Here is a 21418-nt window from a genome sequence, read left to right on the forward strand (position 1 = left end):
GGGACGCGGATTACTTTACATGTATTCCGCGTCCCCTTGCAGGGCTCGCCACGCTTCGGGCTCGCCACACTATATAAAATCAACTTCACGCCGACGTGGATAGTGGGGGTATGATAAGGTCGGAGGACGCGTTCCGCCGCCGCTCGCCACGCTTCAGGGTGGCGTGGATAGTGGGATGGTCAGTGAAACCTCATTGTATGTCATACAAGTTTATAGCTAATGGCATGGTATCGCACCCTATAAAATCTCATGCAATTTTTTAGGAGGTGCAATGCAATGCAATCCCCTAGGGCCAACAGAGCAGTGAATAAATTACATTAAAAAATCGCATTGCATGGCACTATAATGGCCTATGAGATACAATGCAATGCGATTTTGCTACAGTAGCGTACATAAGAAAACTGGGCGCACTGCTAGGAAACAAGTACCGTCGACAGTCATTAGGTTGACACCATTAGGTCGACATGGGAAAAGGTTGACATGGGTCTAGGTTGACATGGGGAAAAGGTCGACATGGTTTTAGGTTGAAAGGTCATTAGTTTGACAGTGTCTAGCTCGACAGTCAAAAGGTTGACATTGACACAGTTTAAAGTGCACTGCTGCATTCGCAATGCTTCGGGCGCGGTACTTCGCTACGCTAGGCACACTATTTTATTCTCCCACCATGCCCTAGTGGATGGTAGGGCATGAAATACTGCATGTCGGCACATGTCGGCTCCAAAAAACTGTGAAAAACCCCATGTCGACCTTTTGACTGTTGACCTAGACACTGTCGAACTAACGACCTGTCGAACTAATGACCTATCCACCCAGAACCATGTCGACCTTTTACCATGTCAACCTAATCACTGTCGAGCATCATGCTGTAGACCAAATGACCGCATCCCGGAAGAGCTGCAGTCATACTTGGAACAAATGGTGAACCAGCAGCCTTGGAGCCTGGAGGCAGGAGTCTCCATTGCCTCTGGGGGTCACGCCCCTGCCGCCATCTGTTATTGTTATCACACTTCCCTGGCATTTAATGAGCACTGATTGGCAGCTGATAAAAGGTTTATACCAACCATCATATTAGATTTTTACATAGATCATGCTTCTTTTGAAATGCAAAAATACAGCCTGCATGCAATAGGGTCAGCCAGCCAGCAGATGGCGGCCTGTTGAAGCAATTCAACTGTCACGGTTATGTTGTTCCGTTATTTCGTTGGGCTACTAGTTACCAGCTCTTAAAAATGACGGATCATCATAACAGTGATGTCAGCGCCAGCGTCTGTGCGTGCCTGAACAAAGCAACATTTGAATTTCTCCATTGGAGGCCAACTAGGGGCCGCTGTCGTGCAAAACACTTGTGTGTGTGTGTGTGTGTGTGTGTGTGTGTGTGTGTGTGAAAAATAACAAGCAGCTACGTGTAAAACAAATTATAATAATATATAAAAATGGCAACTATGGGCGCAGAAAAAGGAGCCATTAGCAGGGGTTTTTTTGCATGCAGGATTAATATCAACTACTTTTACATGTAGGGAACAAACACTGAAGGTTAGATTTAAGCTAGCACACACCAATGTTCTTTAACATATTTTCCTTTGCCTCTGTGTGGATGGGATACAGACTGAACTTCACTAGGCCATGAACGGACGTCATATGAGTAAACGCTATATAAAAGCCACCTAGTTATCAAAAACTTCCCCTGTGTATACTGTTCACACCTACTCTATTCCCCCCCCCCTCCTTCATTTCATGAGAAAGGGACTTGTAAGTAGGCAAATACAATTTACAGATTAAAAAACAAAACAAAAAACACACACTCAAACAATACACCAGATGCAACCAATGCAACAGGATGATAAAATATTTTTAATGCGCCCACTTACCAACCGAGCTACTTTCTGTATTAGTAGCAGTCAATCAACAATTTCAACTTAAAAGGCACATGGTAAAAATTTTTGGTCTGTAACTTCACAGTGGTCACCAAAGTAAAGGCCATAAGAGGTATATACATACACGCATCTGTTTAAGCGAGTAAAAAAAAAAATGCATATTAAATACTATTTCCTGAAGCCAAATATCTTTGCAAGTGGACTTTAGATGGGACCCATTACGGTACCCTCTAAAAAAAAACTGGCCTGTTTTCTCCTGTTATAGACAATTACACATTATGTTTAGGAGATAAATGTTATGCTAGCCAACATACAGCAGACACCAGAGACATTTCCCCGGTCTGTACAATGGACATCTCCATCCTCACTGTGCATAGGCACTCTCAATAGTTGCTACAATAAAAAAAATCCAGGCACTCCTGTGAGCAGGCACTAGGGGGCAGTATATGGCCAGCTGCAGGCACTCAGTACAAGTCTGGGTTGTTGCTACTCAGAAGGATAGGGTAGGCTGTCCCAATATAGCGCCCATGACGGTTCACAAGAATTTGAAGCTCGTACTCCTCCACTCGCACAACCTCTTTAGTCGTTTTTTCTTGAGACTTCAGGAACACAACAGTGTACACGGCAAACTCAAATTCCGGACTGACTCCAATGAAGCTGCTTCCCACCGGTTTCACCATGTCCTTCCAGCTGAACTGCAGGTTCAGCACCTGGTCATCTTCATCAGGCTGGAAGAGATACAAAGCCTTTGGTGACTTTAGTATTGTTATATCCACTACAACAGCCCACCCACCAGTTAATAACCTGAAATGTCTGGACCATCACCATCGGTTCATGAAACATTTCCTCCTGCCATGGGCACTTTTCTCAGGCCTTTAACCTACATCTACTATTTACAGCATTTTGGAATGGTTTTGTTTGACCACCCTTGAGGAAAATAGGACTCTGTCTCTCTCTCTCTCTCTCTCTGCATGAAACGCTAGCATCCAGGGGACACATGGATCCATCACAATAAACCTTACCCGGCTCCTCAACTGACGGCCTACGAATCCCTTGTAGTCTATGTTGTTCCGCTTCTCTTGTAGGTAGAACTGGACCCAGTTGTGAAGCCCCAGGATCTCATGTCCTCTCCTAGACTCCCCTACGAACACATGCTCAAAGCCGCAAGAGTCATTTCTGCAAACAATACAAATATAAAATATCTTCTGTTCTGGGGGGTGATTTTCTTTATTTAAAATGAAACATAGTAACCACCCAGGGTTCCATTCTGAAATCTGCCAAATAAACATTGTGTGACAAAACAGCATCAGAAGATTGCGCTGATTAATTTTCAGGCAACACTTGTATATTTGTGTGCGGCTGCGTCTGTGTACGAAACACAACAGCCACTACAATGTAGCACTTCGTCCTCAGATTCAGGAACTCCGTGGCATATGAACAAGTGTCACATTCCAAATGAATCCGCGAGGTCCAGTGATTTTGAGGTTGATTTTGAGAACTGCATCACATTGAAGCTGATGCAAATTCAGCTGAGAAGGATGCTTGGCGCAATGCTTGGATCTGGCATGCCAATGGCTGTTTGGCACAACTGCATTACCAGTATATGAGGACATGTCTTTTAAACTGTATTTATCTAGATTAACATGACCTGTGAAGATTAACGACTGCTATGGTTATCTGTATTGTCCATTATACATTGCCTAATAAGGCAGCTAAAGGCAAAAGTTAAATCAGCAGGGGCAGTAATTGCCGACGTACATGTGACCTTATGCACCTGTAATTTATGCACCAGACGACGCATGGCACGATAGCCTAAATCTAACATCTTATTCACATCGTAGCTGCAAACAGAGTGACCTAAAGTGTATTAGGAATTGAGGATTAGAATTTGTCACAGATGAATCCTAACGATACGTGAGGCACAGCCTGGCTCAGACCTCCGCCTTTTTGCACAGGTAAGCACACAGTATTGATGCACAGTGCCAGCCTCAGTGCCCTCGGTTACCGCGCATTGTAGTTTTGCCGGTCATGCTAATAAAATTAAAATGTTGTGCTTTCATGGCAAAAGACGGAGTCTGCGGTATGCCAAGTGGGGCTAATTTGCGCAATTTGAGGTTAGGGGTATGTGGACACACCGCAGTGTTTTCTGGTAGATAAAAAGTGGGTATCTGTTCCTCTCGTTATCACTGCAGATAGTAACCCGCAGGAAGACAGAGGCCGTACAAGATGCAACATCTCCGTATTATACACTAGCTAAGAGCCCATTAAAATGACGGCTTCTGCAATGTACTTTCACTTTGAGCTGTGACAGTTTTCAGCCCAAAAACTCCCCAGCCCCACCCGCAATTTGCTCCTATCTCAAATCTGTCTTCACAGCTCCCTCTCGCTATATCCAGAAAGTCTAAAACAGATCAGTGTCTCTGCAAAATTTGCCCCTAGTGGTCCCTGGCGGTACTTCACCTCATAGAGGTGAGTAGGGAGGCCAATCCCGGGATCGGCGGGATCCCGGGATTTTGGCCTAAAATTGCCGGGATTTGAATCCCGGGATTGAAGCTTCCAATCCCGGGATTCCGGGATTAGTAACCCCATTAGTTTTGGTTTAAAGCCGGGCAGCACTGAGCACCAGAATATGGCTCAGACGCTGCCCGGCTGACTGTTTCTTACCCCCGGTGCTGCTGTCGGGAGTTGGGAGGGACTGAGTGCTGTGCTAACAAGCATGGCGGCGCCCAGGCTGCGCAGCGTGAACCCTGACATCACGTCACGCTGCGCAGCCCGGCCGCTGCTCTGCCTGTCAGCACAGCACACTGTCCCAAAGCCGGACAGACGCCCGATGTGCCAACCCCAGCCTTCCGCCCACCCGCCGGAGATAGCCGTCCTGCTGCTGCCCTGTCACCACAACCTTCGCCGCCGTGACAGTGCGGGGGGCAGCTTTAGGAGAAATTTATATTGTCATCTGGGGGAGGGGCCAGTTTTTTTTTTTTTATTAGGGAGGCAAATCACGGGATTGAAAAAATGCCCCGGGATTGGCATCCCTAGAGGTGAGGAGTAGTTAGCCTTTTATATATAGATGGTCTTAGAATGTATTACAGCATGTGCTCACCCGCCGCCGGGCTGTCTGCTGTACAGCTGGAACCAGATGTTGTACAGTTGGGATTTGAAGTCTTTCAGGTTCGGCTTTGCCATATTTTTCTTAACCAAATATTCATGTGCAATCTGAAATGCCAAAAGGACAGCCTGGGGTAGTCGTCTCCTCGGGGAGTTATCAGGGAGGACCACAGACACAGAGGGCTCCGCTCACCTTCATCACTTTGGTCTCTAGAATCGCATCCAGGAAACGGTTTACCTCCGCCACTTCCTCTGCCGTCACTACTTCGGCCACCCCGGTGGACATCTCGTAATTGTCCAGGAGGGAGATAAAGGCTGTGGGTGGAGGTAGAATAGAGAGAGAAGCGCTTTAGGGCAGTATTCAATGAGGATAGTTCGCCCTGTTTCACTGCAAATGTGTGCTATTTTATAAGGTGATTTTTTGGGTCAGAAAGTGGGTCAGAAAGTGAATCACCCTATTCAACGTGCACTTCTCACCGTCTTTCTAAGTGATTTTCGCCGTGTGTCGCCGTGTAGCAAATCGCCATCTTTTCATGGTGAAGTGGAAAGTGAACTTTTAAAATAAAGTTGTTGTTGTTTTACATTTGGTGTAAAAAAATCAGGAATTTTATTCTGTGAAGGGGCATGCTATTTTTATTCATGTGCTTATAGAACATGAATATATATTTAATTTAAAAAAATATATATATATTTTTTACACAGAGCTGCCAGCAGGGGGCCGGGAGCCGAGAGCCGCTCATTGGATATTCATATATTCACTGCACCCGATCATTACATATGCACGATCGGGTGCAGTGAATACCTGGTGGTCCCCTGCTGGCTCTACCGGGGGGCAGCCTGTGCTACCTGGCTCCTGGGGAGCCCACCTGCCCCCCACATACGTTCTGGAGCAGGCAGGGAGACTTCCATCTCCCTGCCTGTTGCCGTCCTCAGGCTCCCTGCGGCATCCGCCGCAAGGGTTCACAGTCGCCGTCAGGGTCAGCGAGCCCCTGCGACGTTGAATAGGGAGGGCGGCGAGGCTCCGGAACACGGCGGGCAGTGGCGACTGTGCAGCGAATCCTAAACAGGATGCGCTGCACGCTGTGAATATTTACATTGAATACTGCCCTTAGTCTACAACCAAATAAGGGGGCACATTGCATGGTCCGATAGGAAAAAGACAATACGTGTACAAGGACCTCCTCACGCAATAAATGTCAAGTCTATCTAAGGGGACATCAGTGAGCCGTCATGGATAAGATTATAACATATATACGGGGGACACCATCATAAGGGTAGGTTTCCCGATGACCAGTTTCTGAAGAATCTACACTCCCGAGATCTCAGAGTATGAACCATTGTTGGACAAGACAATAAAGGTCCAGAGTTTGATCACACCAGTTGGAGTTCTTCCACACGTTTCTCCAAGGATCCGCCAATAAACTAAGAAACGCACCAGTTCCTACACATCTAGATCCGGTCTCTTCTGGTCTCAGAGACTCTTGGAATCATCTGCATCGCATGGTGTAATTAAATAACTGAGGACCTTCAACTAAACCCTGAGCTGTGGTCCCATCTTACTCCAATCCTCAGCCACAGATATGGCCACCAAATACAAGAATCCGATTGTCCTTGGCAGTCTTTATCACATGGGTGGGCCTGAAGAAGCCACCACAAGTTGTGCCAGTAATCCCGGTGGATGGTGCTGGTGATATCGGGTGCTGGTAGATACTGGAGACATCATCTGGTTGTGGCCTTGAACGCTTCCGGGATTAGTGTGACTGACTGCACAGATTAGGCCAATATCTCCATATAACTAGGACATGGTAAATGGGGAGGTCTCACCTGCAAATGTTTTTCGACTCTTCAGCTTCTCCTCATCAACATACTGGAAGAGAGGGTAATGGGCGCTGTCTCTGGCCTTATTGCTCCCGGCTGGAACGTACCCGGCTTTTCCCTAAAACGGGAGCACTTGGATCAGTGAGTTACATACAGGGGTCAGATTACAAGAGACAGTGGTTTCTGTGCCATCTTATTCACCAATTTCAGTGCCCTATTCTCACATGGTTTCTAGCGGATAGTTTTGCGGCTACGCCGGAGATTACATGGATCAGACTGGAAACGCCCTCTTGCACCTTTGACTAAGTCACTTGTTCCCTTCTAAGTTTTTCTCCCATTCATTCCCAATTAAACCAATGAGGAGGAGATATAGGACATTATTCTGGACCACATGCAACGCTGCAAAATTCACAGCGTTGAGTGTGGATTAAAAGCCGCTCGCACAGCCGCACAGCCCCCCCTCGATTGACCAGTTCCCCGCACAGCTGAGAATGGATGTTTTGCATAAACATCCATTCACAGCCTTGGGTGCAGGGGACAAATCATACGATGGTCGCAGATCATCGAATGATTCGGAAGGTACATGCAAAACTTGCGTGTTCCCTGCATGAGAAGAGGGGCCACTCACAGGGGCCACTCACACCCAGCGTATAGACATGAGCAGTTGGAAAACATCGCTCCCCCGTGCGAACACGCGGGGGTGCGAGCCAACCAAAATAAGGCCCATATTCCGCAGCGCTGTACAGAGAATATTTGTGAAGCTTACAATCTATATTCTATATTCCCACATCTACACGCGCACACTGACATTCTAGGGTTCATTTTGTCAGGAGTCAATAAATCCACCGTTAATCGACCAGTACATTTTTGGAAACTGGAGTACACAGAGGAAACCCACGCAAGCACGGGGAGAATATACAAACCATTGCACCATCCGTGATGCCCTACTACTTTTTATTTATTTAGCACTAGAAGATATTAGAATCAGATTGGTTGCTATGGGCAACCTCTCAACTACCATCTTAGTAAATGTACCCCCCAGTGTTTGGGTGAATCGCTGGGATTAATGTTTGGGAGTCCCCGGTCAGCCCACGTGATGGCGTACGCAGCGATCGTACCTGGACGGAGATGCGGTAATCTTTGCCGGGGACCATGCGGTTCTCATCGGCGTCCCAGAGCTGATTGAAGAGTTTGGAAAGTTCATGATTCAAATTATCCCTATGGGGAGAAAACAGAACATGGAGGTCAGGGCTGTGACAGAGAGCTTACAGGTCCCCGCCGTCCTTGGTATAAATATAAATGGACCGCAATACAGGGAAACATTGGATACGGCGGCATCCACTGTCCACCAGTAAGCGCAAAAGTGGCGCAAAGCTCTAACGCATTTTATATGCGCTTACAGAATGTATAAACCGCTTCAGCTCCAATTGCTGTCTCCTCCCCCGCCCCACCCCATGACGCTCCGCCCCACCCCCGTCTGACATCAGTCTGGGTCGCTAATTATATTAATTAATCAGTAATATTAAACTTTTATTTGACAGCTGCAGACAATTCTGAGTTTCAGCAAAGGGGTGTGGCCTGGTCTGGAAATGGGAGTGGCTTGGTGGATCACAGCAGGCAGGTCAGTTTCCTCGTGTGTCCGTCAAGGAACCCCAACAGGGCATGTTTTTAGGTCTCCACACAGAATCGCAGGTGAATTAATTAGCTCCACCTGTGATCTGCTAAAATGTGTCAGTGAATAATGAGTGCACCTGTGCACCTGCCGGGTGACCTGGAAAATGTGCATTTTTGGGGGTCCTCGGGACCGAGATTAAGAACCAATGTGTTAAACCATACCCAGGGCCCACAGCAAGATCCTCTCCCCCATACAGATTACTTATGGGCCTGTCCTGTCCTCTATTAACTACTCTGTTTTATCTTTCCATCTGCCTTCCGTGCTTTCCATCCATGTCCTTATATCAACAGGGAGAACGGCTGGAATAAGGCCTAAAGCTGCTCAACGGACAGACAAATGAAGAGGGTGATGGGACAGAGGCCTCTGTGTGACCTGTATATTACAGCGGGAAGCTGCTTACTCTGCAGGGTCCGTACAGCAGGATAAGCCGATCGCTGCTATAATTTCTAGTCAGAACACGCACTTCCTTTGTGTAGAGCCACCAGGACAGATATACAGTACTGTATACTGTAAGGCACAAAACCCCCATAGCATGCCTCTGTCCTCATCGCACCAGGGGGGTGATTCAGGATGGTTTGCAAAAGCAAACGTACTTTAATGGACAAACCCATGCTGCGCTGCAGATGGGGCAGATGTAACATGTGCAGAGAGTTAGATTTGGGGGGAGTTATTTTGTTTCTGTGCAGAGTAAATACTGGCTGCTTAATTTTTACACTGCAATATAGATATCAGTTTGAACACCCCCCCCCCCCCACACACACAAATCTAACACTCTCTGCACCTGTTACATCTGCCCCACCTGCAGTGCAGCATGGTTTTGTATATTAAAAAAGTAGTTTGTTTTTGCAAACCAAACTGAATTAGGCCCAAGGTTCAGACGCTCACAGTCATATACAGTATACAGCCAAGGACTGAACCAGGTCTTACGGCAAAGAGGGCGCACGAGGGAGATAAACTGGGGGTGAAGGATGAGGAGTGCAGGAGACCTTGGGAAAGGGTGGGCGAGGGGCGGAGGAGATAGGGACAGAACGCTGGGCCCTGTGTTCGACTCCAGATTACAGTGAGCGAGAGATAATTGGGGATTTCATCATGTAACAGAATAGGAGCCGTCAGCTGGCAGCAAACTGCTGACCCGACCTGCAGGTGGAAAATCCATTGTGGAAAACTGCTGGGCTGCCAGACCTTACTGACCTGCCTGACAGGGGACAGCGAGGACCAGGGGAAAGGAGAGCGGACGGGGGTATGACATATAAAGACTGCTCGCTCCGCCTGATGACATGAACACATTCTGTACCATGCACTTCGCAGAGCTTTGTCGCTATAACTCCGGTCCTACAGGACCCCACACAGTTCACGTTTCCAGGTCACCCGGCAGGTGCACAGGTGCATGCATTACTCATTAGAGTTACAGTGTAGAGCAGGCTTGACTACCCTCCCGGAATTGCCGGGAGGCTCCCGAAAATTGGGTCCCCCACCCGGCAAAGTGGGCAATCCTCCCGCATTTTCCAGGCAGCCCCCGCACCCCCTTTAATGCTGCATAAAATTACCGTTTTTTTACGGGTCCGCAGCAAGGGGCGGGGCTAAAATGACGCAAATCGTGTCATATCATGTCAGTTTAGCCCCTCCCCCAATTCGCGGACTTGCAAAATTACGTTGTTTGACTGCCATGGGGGCGGGGCTCGATGACGTCTGCCCGCCCCGCCTCCCTGACATGCTGCTGTCAGGTCTCCTCTCAAGTATGGTGTAGAGAGGAGGGGCGTGACATGAGTTAGTGTGTAGAGATGAAGGTGTGACATGAGTTAGTGTGTAGAGAGGAGGGGCGTGACCTGAGTTAGTGTGTAGAGATGAAGGTGTGACATGAGTTAGTGTGTAGAGAGGAGGGGCGTGACCTGAGTTAGTGTGTAGAGATGAAGGTGTGACATGAGTTAGTGTGTAGAGATGAAGGTGTGACATGAGTTAGTGTGTAGAGATGAAGGTGTGACATGAGTTAGTGTGTAGAGAGGAGGGGCGTGACATGAGTTAGTGTGTAGAGATGAAGGTGTGACATGAGTTAGTGTGTAGAGATGAAGGTGTGACATGAGTTAGTGTGTAGAGATGAAGGTGTGACCTGAGTTAGTGTGTAGAGAGGAGGGGCGTGACCTGAGTTAGTGTGTAGAGATGAAGGTGTGACATGAGTTAGTGTGTAGAGAGGAGGGGCGTGACATGAGTTAGTGTGTAGAGATGAAGGTGTGACATGAGTTAGTGTGTAGAGAGGAGGGGCGTGACCTGAGTTAGTGTGTAGAGATGAAGGTGTGACATGAGTTAGTGTGTAGAGAGGAGGGGCGTGACATGAGTTAGTGTGTAGAGATGAAGGTGTGACATGAGTTAGTGTGTAGAGAGGAGGGGCGTGACCTGAGTTAGTGTGTAGAGATGAAGGTGTGACATGAGTTAGTGTGTAGAGATGAAGGTGTGACATGAGTTAGTGTGTAGAGATGAAGGTGTGACCTGAGTTAGTGTGTAGAGAGGAGGGGCGTGACCTGAGTTAGTGTGTAGAGATGAAGGTGTGACATGAGTTAGTGTGTAGAGAGGAGGGGCGTGACATGAGTTAGTGTGTAGAGATGAAGGTGTGACATGAGTTAGTGTGTAGAGAGGAGGGGCGTGACATGAGTTAGTGTGTAGAGATGAAGGTGTGACATGAGTTAGTGTGTAGAGAGGAGGGGCGTGACATGAGTTAGTGTGTAGAGATGAAGGTGTGACATGAGTTAGTGTGTAGAGAGGAGGGGCGTGACCTGAGTTAGTGTGTAGAGATGAAGGTGTGACATGAGTTAGTGTGTAGAGAGGAGGGGCGTGACATGAGTTAGTGTGTAGAGATGAAGGTGTGACATGAGTTAGTGTGTAGAGAGGAGGGCGTGACCTGAGTTAGTGTGTAGAGATGAAGGTGTGACATGAGTTAGTGTGTAGAGAGGAGGGGCGTGACCTGAGTTATGCTGGGTACACACCAGGACGACAAGGGCCCGATTCTGTCAATTTAGATCCAATTCCGACCGGTTGTATGCAGATTGTATGTACTATCGTGTGTTTTTGCCATTTATTTGATCCGATTCCGATCCAATGCGCGTACACGCCACTCGTTTGGTCGCATCTTTGGTCCTACGTGCTGCAGGTAGGATCCGGCAATCCCAGGCCGACCGACCGTCAATCGTATGCAGATCGTGAGTGTTTTTTGCCGCCTCCGTCGTCCGTCCGTCGGTGCGTCCGTCGTTTGATCCTGCCTATTTGAGTGGCATTTCCTAAACACTCCCCCGGCGCCATGTTTTTCCACATAGCAAACAGCGCTGGCGCAGCAGTTGGACTCTTCTTCTTGTCTCATCTCCCAGAACAACAACCTGGTATGTTTGCACTCCCAATGCTCTCCTATGCATGTCCACTGTTGCCACCAATGTATATAGTGTGTATAGAGCACTGTTTTGGAAACCGTGCACCCGACCATGTCACTGTTTGCTCGGGTGGGCCCCATGTGTGTATATATACATATAACCATTGTCCACCATTGCAGTATTCCATGCACTCCTCTCTGCTAGGCCCCATTCACCTGTGTGTGTGAATGGCAATCTGCACAATAAAATGTATAGTGGTTTTCATAAAAGTTTATTAACATTTTAAATACTTAAAACATAATAAGAACTAGGTAAACTGGTAACTATAACTATAAAAATTTAAATATTAAACATAACATGGATATAACTATAAAAATTTAAATATGAAACAAAACATGGATATAACTATAAAAATTTAAATATGAAACAAAACATGGATATAACTATGTAACAACTAAAATGGTTTTATCTTTTTACAGTCCCAATGTCCAACGCAAAGGAACAAGAGTTTTTGGAAGGGTTTATTGAAAAATATCGTTCACATGAATGCCTGTGGCAAACAAAATCCAAGGAGTATTCGAACAAAATGAAAAGAAACCAAGCCTTGGAGGACTTGTCTCGCTACAGTCTCCCATTTCACCCAGAGGCCAATGTTGAATGGGTGAGGAAACGCATCCAGAATCTGCGCACGGTGTTCTTAAAGGAACACAAGAAGGTGGAGGCTGCAAAGAAGTCTGGTGCTGGAGTCGACGAGATGTATCAAACATCGCTCTGGTACTATGACCGGTTGACATTCACCCTCAGCCAGGAGTCGATGAGGACAGGAGTAGTCCTGATGGTCGAACATGAAAACCAAGAAGTCACCGAGCAGGAGGAGGAGGAGAATTCGCAGTCTGCATCGGTGAGTCTATTTTTTTGGCTATCTAATTGATTCCTCCTGCCAATCCACAGCCCCCTCCCCATTAAAGTAGGCCATGTACTCTTCCCTCACCTGTTTGGCTCGTGCACTCCCTGTGTAGTGTTTTGTTGGGGTTTGCAAGGAGGATATCTGCACTACCTCCTCTGGCAGTTCTTGGTCTTCTTGGAGTGCTGTGCCTGTAGCCCTTTGCTGTGTGGCTTTAATGCGGAGCAAATTGTGCAGGACACAGCACGCCGTGACAACCCAGTCAATTTTGTCCACCCTCAGGTTAATGGCAGTGTGGAAAATGCGAAACCGGTTAGCCAGGATGCCAAAAGCATTTTCCACAACACGCCGTGCCCTGGATAGCCTGTAGTTAAAGATCCTTTTGTCATGGTTCAGGCCCCTTTGCGCATATGGCTTCATGACATGCTCGTGCAGGCCAAAAGCCTCGTCAGCCACAAAAACAAAGTTAAGCCTCTGTTTAGTTTCCTGGACAGACGGCAAGTGAAGGGTGTTCGCTATGAGCCTTTCGTAGAACTTTGTGTCCTTGAAAGTGCCACCATCCGATGCACGGCCATTCCTTCCTACATCCAGGAAGATAAACTCATAGTTCGCATTAACCACAGCCATTAGTACAATGCTAAAATAGCCCTTGTAATTAAAATAGTATGAACCACTATTGATAGGCTGGGCTATGCGGACATGTTTGCCATCAATGGCTCCACCGCAATTTGGAAAGTTCCATCGCTGTTCAAACTCCTCTGCGATGACTTTCCATTCATTCACGCTGGTAGGGAACTGAAATTAGAAGTAAATAGAATTGATTAGTAAACATGTTCAATTTCTTTACAGCTTGGTGACTACCCACCTGCAACCCCAGACCTATCTGTTCTATCTGATAATGCATGCACATCGAGCGAAGTTCCTACTCCGGCACGCACTCGCCACCCACCCTGGAACCCACTCCACCACTCCCCCGTGCCAAAAAAATGCATGGCAAAGGAAAAAAAGGAGAAGCATCAGCACATGAAGAATTTATGATGCGGGCACAGCGAGTCCTGCAAAGAAACCCGGACAAACATGACAACTACTTCACTTATGTGGCAGAGTGTGTTCGCAACATGGCTCCGGACCAGCAACTTACTTTTGAAAAGTTATGCATGGAGTTGGTGTATAATGGCAGTTTAGGGTATCTCAACAGTGGCACTAAAATAGTTGGCATGGGTAGTGCACCAGACACACCACTGTCATTAGAATCACCAGTGCCTACTCCGCCTGCCACCGTAGCAGGCCAGTCGAGCACAATTCCAACACATACCCAGTCAACACCTACACAGCCTTCTCAACCCCCCCAGTACCGTCAATTCTACAGTTCTTTACTGATAGAAGATCCAGAGTCTCCTGTTTTTGAGGATCTGTCTTAAAAAATAGGCTATTTTATCATTTACCATCGACATGGTCTCAGCTGCAGGTATGTGATGGCCTCTGCTCACATGGCGTATGGCGCACATCAATGGGGCCGGGACCATTGCATCTGCGCCATGCGCCATGTGGGCCGCAGCCTTTACATATCTGCAGCAGACATCCTCTGCCACACAAGGGCCACAGTGTGTTTTTTTGTTTTTTTATATGCTGCTACCTGTACCTGCATTACCAGAGGGAGAACAGGATTCTCCTCAATCTGGATAGCAAACTCCATTTATTGCCCTTTTGTCTTTGCCAATAGTATGGGGTACTGTGCGGAAGACATGGACTCAGCTGCAGGTATGTGATGGCCACTGCTCACATGGTGTATGGCGCACATCAATGGGGCCGGGGCCATTGCATCTGCGCCATGTGGGCCGCAGCCTTTACATATCTGCAGCAGACATCCTCTGCCACACAGTACCTTATCCCTACTGTTGTAAGTGCCTGTTCCAGAAGTTACCAGAGTGTGTTTTTTTGTATTTTTATATGCTGCTACCTGTACCTGCTTTACCAGAGGGAGAACAGGATTCTCCTCAATCTGGATAGCAAACTCCATTTATTGACCTTTTGTCTTTACCAATGGTATGGGGTACTGTGCGGAAGACATGGTCTCAGCTGCAGGTATGTGATGGCCACTGCTCACATGTCGTACGGCGCACATCAATGGGGCGGGGGCCATTGCATCTGCGCCATGTGGGCCGCAGCCTTTACATATCTGCAGCAGACATCCTCTGCCACACAAGGGCCACAGTGTGTTTTTTTGTATTTTTATATGCTGCTACCTGTACCTGCATTACCAGAGGGAGAACAGGATTCTCCTCAATATGGATAGCAAACTCCATTTATTGCCCTTTTGTCTTTGCCAATAGTATGGGGTACTGTGCGGCAGACATGGTCTCAGCTGCAGGTATGTGATGGCCACTGCTCACATGTCGTACGGCGCACATCAATGGGGCCGGGACCATTGCATCTGCGCCATGCGCCATGTGGGCCGCAGCCTTTACTTTTCTGCGGCAGACATCCTCTGCCACACAGTAGCCCATACTTATTGGGAAAGTTTAAACTGGGTCATACATACTTAAATCTTTATATATAGTGTTTTTGTACAATATCTTTTATATATGGTATTATAATATATTTGTGTTGACACAATAAATCTATTTACTATTTTACATGTTTTACCTATGAAAGGCCTAAAAAACCTGTTTCTGTCCTAGGCCTAAATTATAAATAAAAATATTTTGTTTGCACAATAAAGTGTACAGTGTATATTTCATCCTTACCTTGCAATACTGGTACTGCAGCACCTTCACAATGGCTTTGCAGGTCTCCGGGATGATGAGGCCCAAAGCTTGCGGGGAGATGAGGGATCCAAACTTCAGGTCAGCAAGAGACCGTCCTGTCGCCAGAAACCTCAGGGTCACCACCAGCCGTTCCTCAGCAGGGATAGCCATGCGATACTTGGTATCCTGCTTCTCGATGTGGGGAGTCACCAGACGCAGCAATTCCTGGAATGTGGCATCATCCATCCTCAAGAAGTTACGAAAATCGTCTGGGTTATTTTCCCTGATGTCCCTGAGCAGTGGCATGTGCGAACGAGTCTGACGCTGAAGTAGCCACTGCTTTGTCCAGCATGATCTTTCTCTCCTGCGCTGGGCTCTCTGACGTCTGAGCTTCAACACTGCATAATAGAGCAGGTACTGTTGCTGGTGACTACCCATCACTGCATTCTCCATAGTGCAGGGTTAAAAGACACTTTGTAATGGCAGGCAAAACAAAGTAATGTGTAAATAGCTATGTCCAGCGTTCAGCAGGTATAAACCAAGCCTCACTAGTAACAAAGCAGAAATACACTGGTTTAAAATGGCTGCTGCTATTCCTATCCCCCTCTGCTAGTCCTCCCCCTCTGCTAGTCCAGCCTCTTCATTCAAATTTCAAAGGCCAATCTGACGATGGTCGCATGTGTTCTTGCAAAAAAACAAAAACCAGCGATCCGACCGTCTTAACGACCATCGCGGGCGCATCGGGATCGGATCTGGATCGTTCCGCCAAAAAACCACAATTTTTGCAAATCGTTTGCTGGGGACTGCCTGGGAGCTCCCGGGAAGTCCAAGGGAAATCGTTCCATGGTCGTCTATCGGTCGTGGACGACGGTGGTCGTCCTGGTGTGTACCCTACATTAGAGTGTAGAGAGGAGGGGCGTGACCTGAGTTAGAGTGTAGAGAGGAGGGGCGTGACCTGAGTTATAGTGAAAAGAGGAGGGGCGTAACCTGAGTTAGAGTGTAGAGAGGAGGGGCGTGACCTCAATTAGAGTGTAGAGAGGAGAGCGTGACCTGAGTTATAGTGTAGAGAGGAGGGGGCGTAACCTGAGTTAGAGTGTAGAGAGGAGGGATGTGACCTCAATTAGAGTGTAGAGAGGAGGGGGCGTAACCTGAGTTAGAGTGTAGAGAGGAGGGGCGTATCCTGAGTTAGAGTGTAGAGAGGAGGGGCGTAACCTGAATTAGAGTGTAGAGAGGAGGGGATGTGACCTGAGTTAGAGTGTAGAGAGGAGGGGCGTGACCTGAGTTAGAGTGTAGAGAGGAGGGGGCGTAACCTGAGTTATAGTGTAGAGAGGAGGGGGCGTAACCTGAGTTATAGTGTAGAGAGGAGGGGGCGTGACCTGAGTTATAGTGTAGAGAGGAGGGGGCGTGACCTGAGTTATAGTGTAGAGAGGAGGGGGCGTGACCTGAGTTATAGTGTAGAGAGGAGGGGCGTATCCTGAGTTAGAGTGTAGAGAGGAGGGGTGTAACCTGAGTTATAGTGTAGAGAGGAGGGGGCGTAACCTGAGTTAGAGTGTAGAGAGGAGGGGGCGTGACCTCACTTAGAGTGTAGAGTGCATGACCTGAGGCAGAATAAATATGCATTACCTAGTGCACAACGCGGCACCGCATGGTCCTGTTCTCCGTATGGCTTTGGCAGCAGATGTAGTCTTCTAAAACACCAGTAATAATCCTTCTTGACTTGGTCATGCCCCTTATGGGTGCCCTTCTCTCCACCAGCTCCTATGGCGAATGCCAACATAACACACACACAGACACACACGAAGACACACACACAGCTTCATGCACCAGTCATGTGACAGGAACTGGAGGGTGGCACCGATGGCAGAACGATAAACCCACTTAACCACATCCGGGGTCAGCCCAGTGTTTGCTTTCACCAAACACAAACTGGTTCTGCAGCCGCATTATGGAGCTTGTTATAATCAGATCCTGGTCTGAGCTAAACTCCTGTAATTCTATCCGGCTGGTCCGGGAAGGTTTAGCGCCCTCTCCTCCAGCAGACACCACATAGGATATATAACCAGGAGCAGCTGCATTTAAACGTAATGTATATAACGTGTGGCCATATACAAGATATAAATCTATTCTACAGTCTCGGGCTTGGTCGGCTGAGAGAAGAGCTGACGCTCTACATGGTGAAGCAGATAAAGGAGGATAATAATCTGATGTAGCATTAACTACTTATAGGGATGTTTGTCAGCTCCACAAGCAAGTTACTAAGATATGGCAGCGTGCACAAAGCAACTTCTTCACTTATCCAGTTTGGGAAGGGTCTTTATGGGCCAGACCCCTGGAACATGTACAGACTCCAGCCCTTGCTACACTGACATACAGACAAATCCCAAACAATAGACCCTTTGATCTTACATCTGTCTATGGGTTGTGGTGTCGATCATGAGGAGAGTTTAGAACAGGAGAGGAGTGCCTGAGGGGAGGGAGAGTCTGCAGGAGAAAGGGGTTATAGAAGAGTCTGCAGGAGAGGGGGAAACTAGCTGCAGGAGGGAGAGTCTGCAGGAGAGGGGGAACAAGCTGCAGGAGGGAGAGTCTGCAGGAGAGGGGGAATCATGTGGCAGGAGGGAGAGTCTGCAGGAGAGGGGGGGGATCAAGCTGCAGGAGGGGGGGTCAAGCTGCAGGAGGGAGAGTCAGCAGGAGAGGGGGGTCAAGCTGCAGGAGGGAGAGTCTGCAGGAGAGGGGGAACAAGCTGCAAGAGGGAGAGTCTGCAGGAGAGGGGGAACAAGCTGCAAGAGGGAGAGTCTGCAGCAAAGGGGGATTAAGCAGCAGAAGGGAGAGTCTGCAGGAGCGGGGGGAACATGCTGCAGGAGGGAGAGTCAGCAGGATAGGGGGGATCAAGCAGCAGAAGGGAGAGTCGGCAGGAGAGGGGGAACAAGCGGCAGGAGGGAGAGTCAGAAGGAGAGGAGGAACAAGCGGCAGGAGGGAGAGTCAGCAGGAGAGGGGGGGACAGATCTGCAGGTGGGAGAGTCAGCAGGAGAGGGGGAACAAGCTGCAGGAGGGAGAGTCAGCAGGAGAGGGGGAACAAGCAGCAGGAGGGAGAGTCAGCAGGAGAGGGGGACCAAGCTGCAGGAGGGAGAGTCAGCAGGAGAGGGGGAACAAGCTGCAGGAGGGAGAGTCAGCAGGAGAGGGGGAACAAGCTGCAGGAGGGAGAGTCAGCAGGAGAGGGGGAACAAGCTGCAGGAGGGAGAGTCAGCAGGAGAGGGGGAACAAGCAGCAGGAGGGAGAGTCAGCAGGAGAGGGGGAACAAGCAGCAGGAGGGAGAGTCAGCAGGAGAGGGGGACCAAGCTGCAGGAGGGAGAGTCAGCAGGAGAGGGGGAACAAGCTGCAGGAGGGAGAGTCAGCAGGAGAGGGGGAACAAGCTGCAGGAGGGAGAGTCAGCAGGAGAGGGGGGGGATCTGCAGGAGGGAGAGTCAGCAGTAGAGGGGGAACATGCAGCAGGAGAGGGGGAACAAGCGGCAGGAGGGAGAGTCAGCAGGAGAGGGGGAACATGCAGCAGGAAGGAGAGTCAGCAGGAGAGGGGGAACAAGCTGCAGGAGGGAGAGTCAGCAGGAGAGGGGGGTCTGCAGGAGGGAGAGTCAGCAGTAGAGGGGGAACATGCAGCAGGAGGGAGAGTCAGCAGGAGAGGGGGAACATGCAGCAGGAGGGAGAGTCAGCAGGAGAGGGGGAACATGCAGCAGGAGGGAGAGTCAGCAGGAGAGGGGGAACAAGCGGCAGGAGGGAGAGTCAGCAGGAGAGGGGGAACATGCAGCAGGAGGGAGAGTCAGCAGGAGAGGGGGAACAAGCTGGAGGGAGAGTCAGCAGGAGAGGGGGAACAAGCTGCAGGAGGGAGAGTCAGCAGGAGAGGGGGGGGAATCTGCAGGAGGGAGAGTCAGCAGTAGAGGGGGAACATGCAGCAGGAGGGAGAGTCAGCAGGAGAGGGGGAACAAGCGGCAGGAGGGAGAGTCAGCAGGAGAGGGGGAACAAGCGGCAGGAGGGAGAGTCAGCAGGATAGGGGGAACAAGCGGCAGGAGGGAGAGTCAGCAGGAGAGGGGGAACAAGCGGCAGGAGGGAGAGTCAGCAGGAGAGGGGGAACAAGCTGCAGGATGGAGAGTCGGCAGGAGAGGGGGGGAGGATCTGCAGGAGGGAGAGTCAGAAGGAGAGGAGGAACAAGCTGCAGGAGGGAGAGTCGGCAGGAGAGGGGGGGGAGGATCTGCAGGAGGGAGAGTCAGCAGGAGAGGGGGAACAAGCGGCAGGAGGGAGAGCCAGCAGGAGAGGGGGAACATGCAGCAGGAGGGAGAGTCAGCAGGAGAAGGGGGACTAAGCTTCAGGAGAGAGTCGGCAGGAGAGGGGGGAACATGCAGCAGGAGGGAGAGTCAGCAGGAGAGGGGGGGGACAGATCTGCAGGTGGAAGAGTCAGCAGGAGGGAGAGTCTGCAGGAGAGGAGATGTAACAGCAGGCAGGAGAGTCTGCAGAAGATTAGAGGAAACTGCAGAACTACCTCCTTCTGTTACTATGTAACAGCTGTGTTGTATTTATACAGATGTTCCTCACTATAAAGGTCCATTCACACTGCACTGAGTGATTTCAGCCCAGCGATTTTCAGCGGCCGGGCCAGAGATGATGCAGGAGCAGCTCATAGACGCCCAGTGTGTAGGGGCTTATGACAGAGATCTGTTCCTAGGACTGCAGTAGGTTGTTCAGCGAGGGGCTGTGTATGTAATGCTGGGTACACACTGGGCGATTCTCGCAGTCACCAGAACGATATAGTGCATACACACTGACTGATATCAATCACAATATTGGTCAGTGATGTCACCCGCCCCGTATGTGCAGTCGCTGATGATATTGTCAGATTGAGCAGCAGGAGTTAATGACTCGCAAATGCACGCATCGCTATCGGCATTGACCGTACACACTGCTAGATACGCACGTGATATTGGTAACGATATATCGCCCAGTGTGTACCCAGCTAAATAAAGAAGAGATCTAAACAAGACTCTGATAACTGCACCGATAATTCCTACATACTGCACCAAGTTACAGGACATAGAAACACAGAACCGAAACCTGAAACTGATGATATCCAGCTGGTGGCAAATCAGGGCGAGAGGAGAATCTGTACCACCCCGGCCCCCAGTCAGCCCTGGCTCCATCCCCCATCAGCATGGCATATCCTGGGGTAACCGGCAGCTAACCTGAGACTTGGGTACCCCAACTTCCCACTAATTGCAACCTGCGGCTTTCCAGCTGCTGTGGAACTACACATCCCAGCATGTCCTGCCACACTTCCAACATATATGCCCTAACAGTAAGGGTGTGGAAGGGGGTGCTGGCATCCCCCAGACATCAGGTGCCCCAGCGAGGATCACACCTGGAGCTATGCACATACAGACCGTCATAGATAGATAGATAGATAGATAGATAGATAGATACTGTACATTATACAGAGGCCACAGGGCCCCGCTGCAGTCATAGTGACACATTGCTGCTACTTTACTGCTGCCATTGAACAACAACAACATTAATAATAACAATAATAATAATAATAATAATAATTTAGGGAATTGAAGAAAAGTTATTTCAGTGGTATGTCAGGGGTATATGGACCCTACAGTAAATGTTCTGGCTTTTTCACCAGCCTTTAGATTGACAGCTCTTGGGACCCCCCTGCTTGTCCCAAGAGCTGACAATCTAAAGGCTGATGCCCACTATAGCAGGAGGCGGCCCTCACCTGGCTGCCATGGTGCTCTGCCCGGTCCTCTCACTGCGCTGCTATCCCCGGATCCGTTCTCTCTGACTCTCTCTGGAATCTGCCCTGCGGCTGCGACTTTAAAAGAAAAGTCCCCATCCCCGCTACAGTGTATCTGCTCATGACAGCTGTCCCAGCCAATCACAGCTCGCACACACAA

General features: G+C 49.1%; 1 protein-coding gene across 2 annotated transcripts; it reads right to left on the reverse strand.

The window, feature by feature from the left end:
- Positions 1–1830: 1830 nt before the first annotated feature.
- Positions 1831–21384, reverse strand: LOC146073680 (poly(U)-specific endoribonuclease-like). Of its 2 annotated transcripts, none has more exons than XM_083181051.1 (7): positions 21241–21384; positions 7916–8015; positions 6804–6915; positions 5173–5294; positions 4975–5087; positions 2897–3050; positions 1831–2602 (listed from the first exon to the last, which is right to left on the reverse strand). In XM_083181051.1, exons 1-7 carry the CDS (start codon positions 21249–21251, stop codon positions 2339–2341), a joined length of 876 nt encoding a protein of 291 aa, XP_083037177.1. In that variant the 5' UTR covers positions 21252–21384; the 3' UTR covers positions 1831–2338. The 2 variants fall into 2 exon arrangements, with proteins under 2 accessions (XP_083037177.1, XP_083037178.1); XM_083181052.1 differs by lacking the exon at positions 21241–21384 and adding an exon at positions 17103–17249.
- Positions 21385–21418: the final 34 nt, after the last annotated feature.

Source organism: Crinia signifera, chromosome 4 (genome assembly GCF_055691185.1).
Source record: "Crinia signifera chromosome 4, ASM5569118v1, whole genome shotgun sequence".
NCBI lineage: Eukaryota > Metazoa > Chordata > Amphibia > Anura > Myobatrachidae > Crinia > Crinia signifera.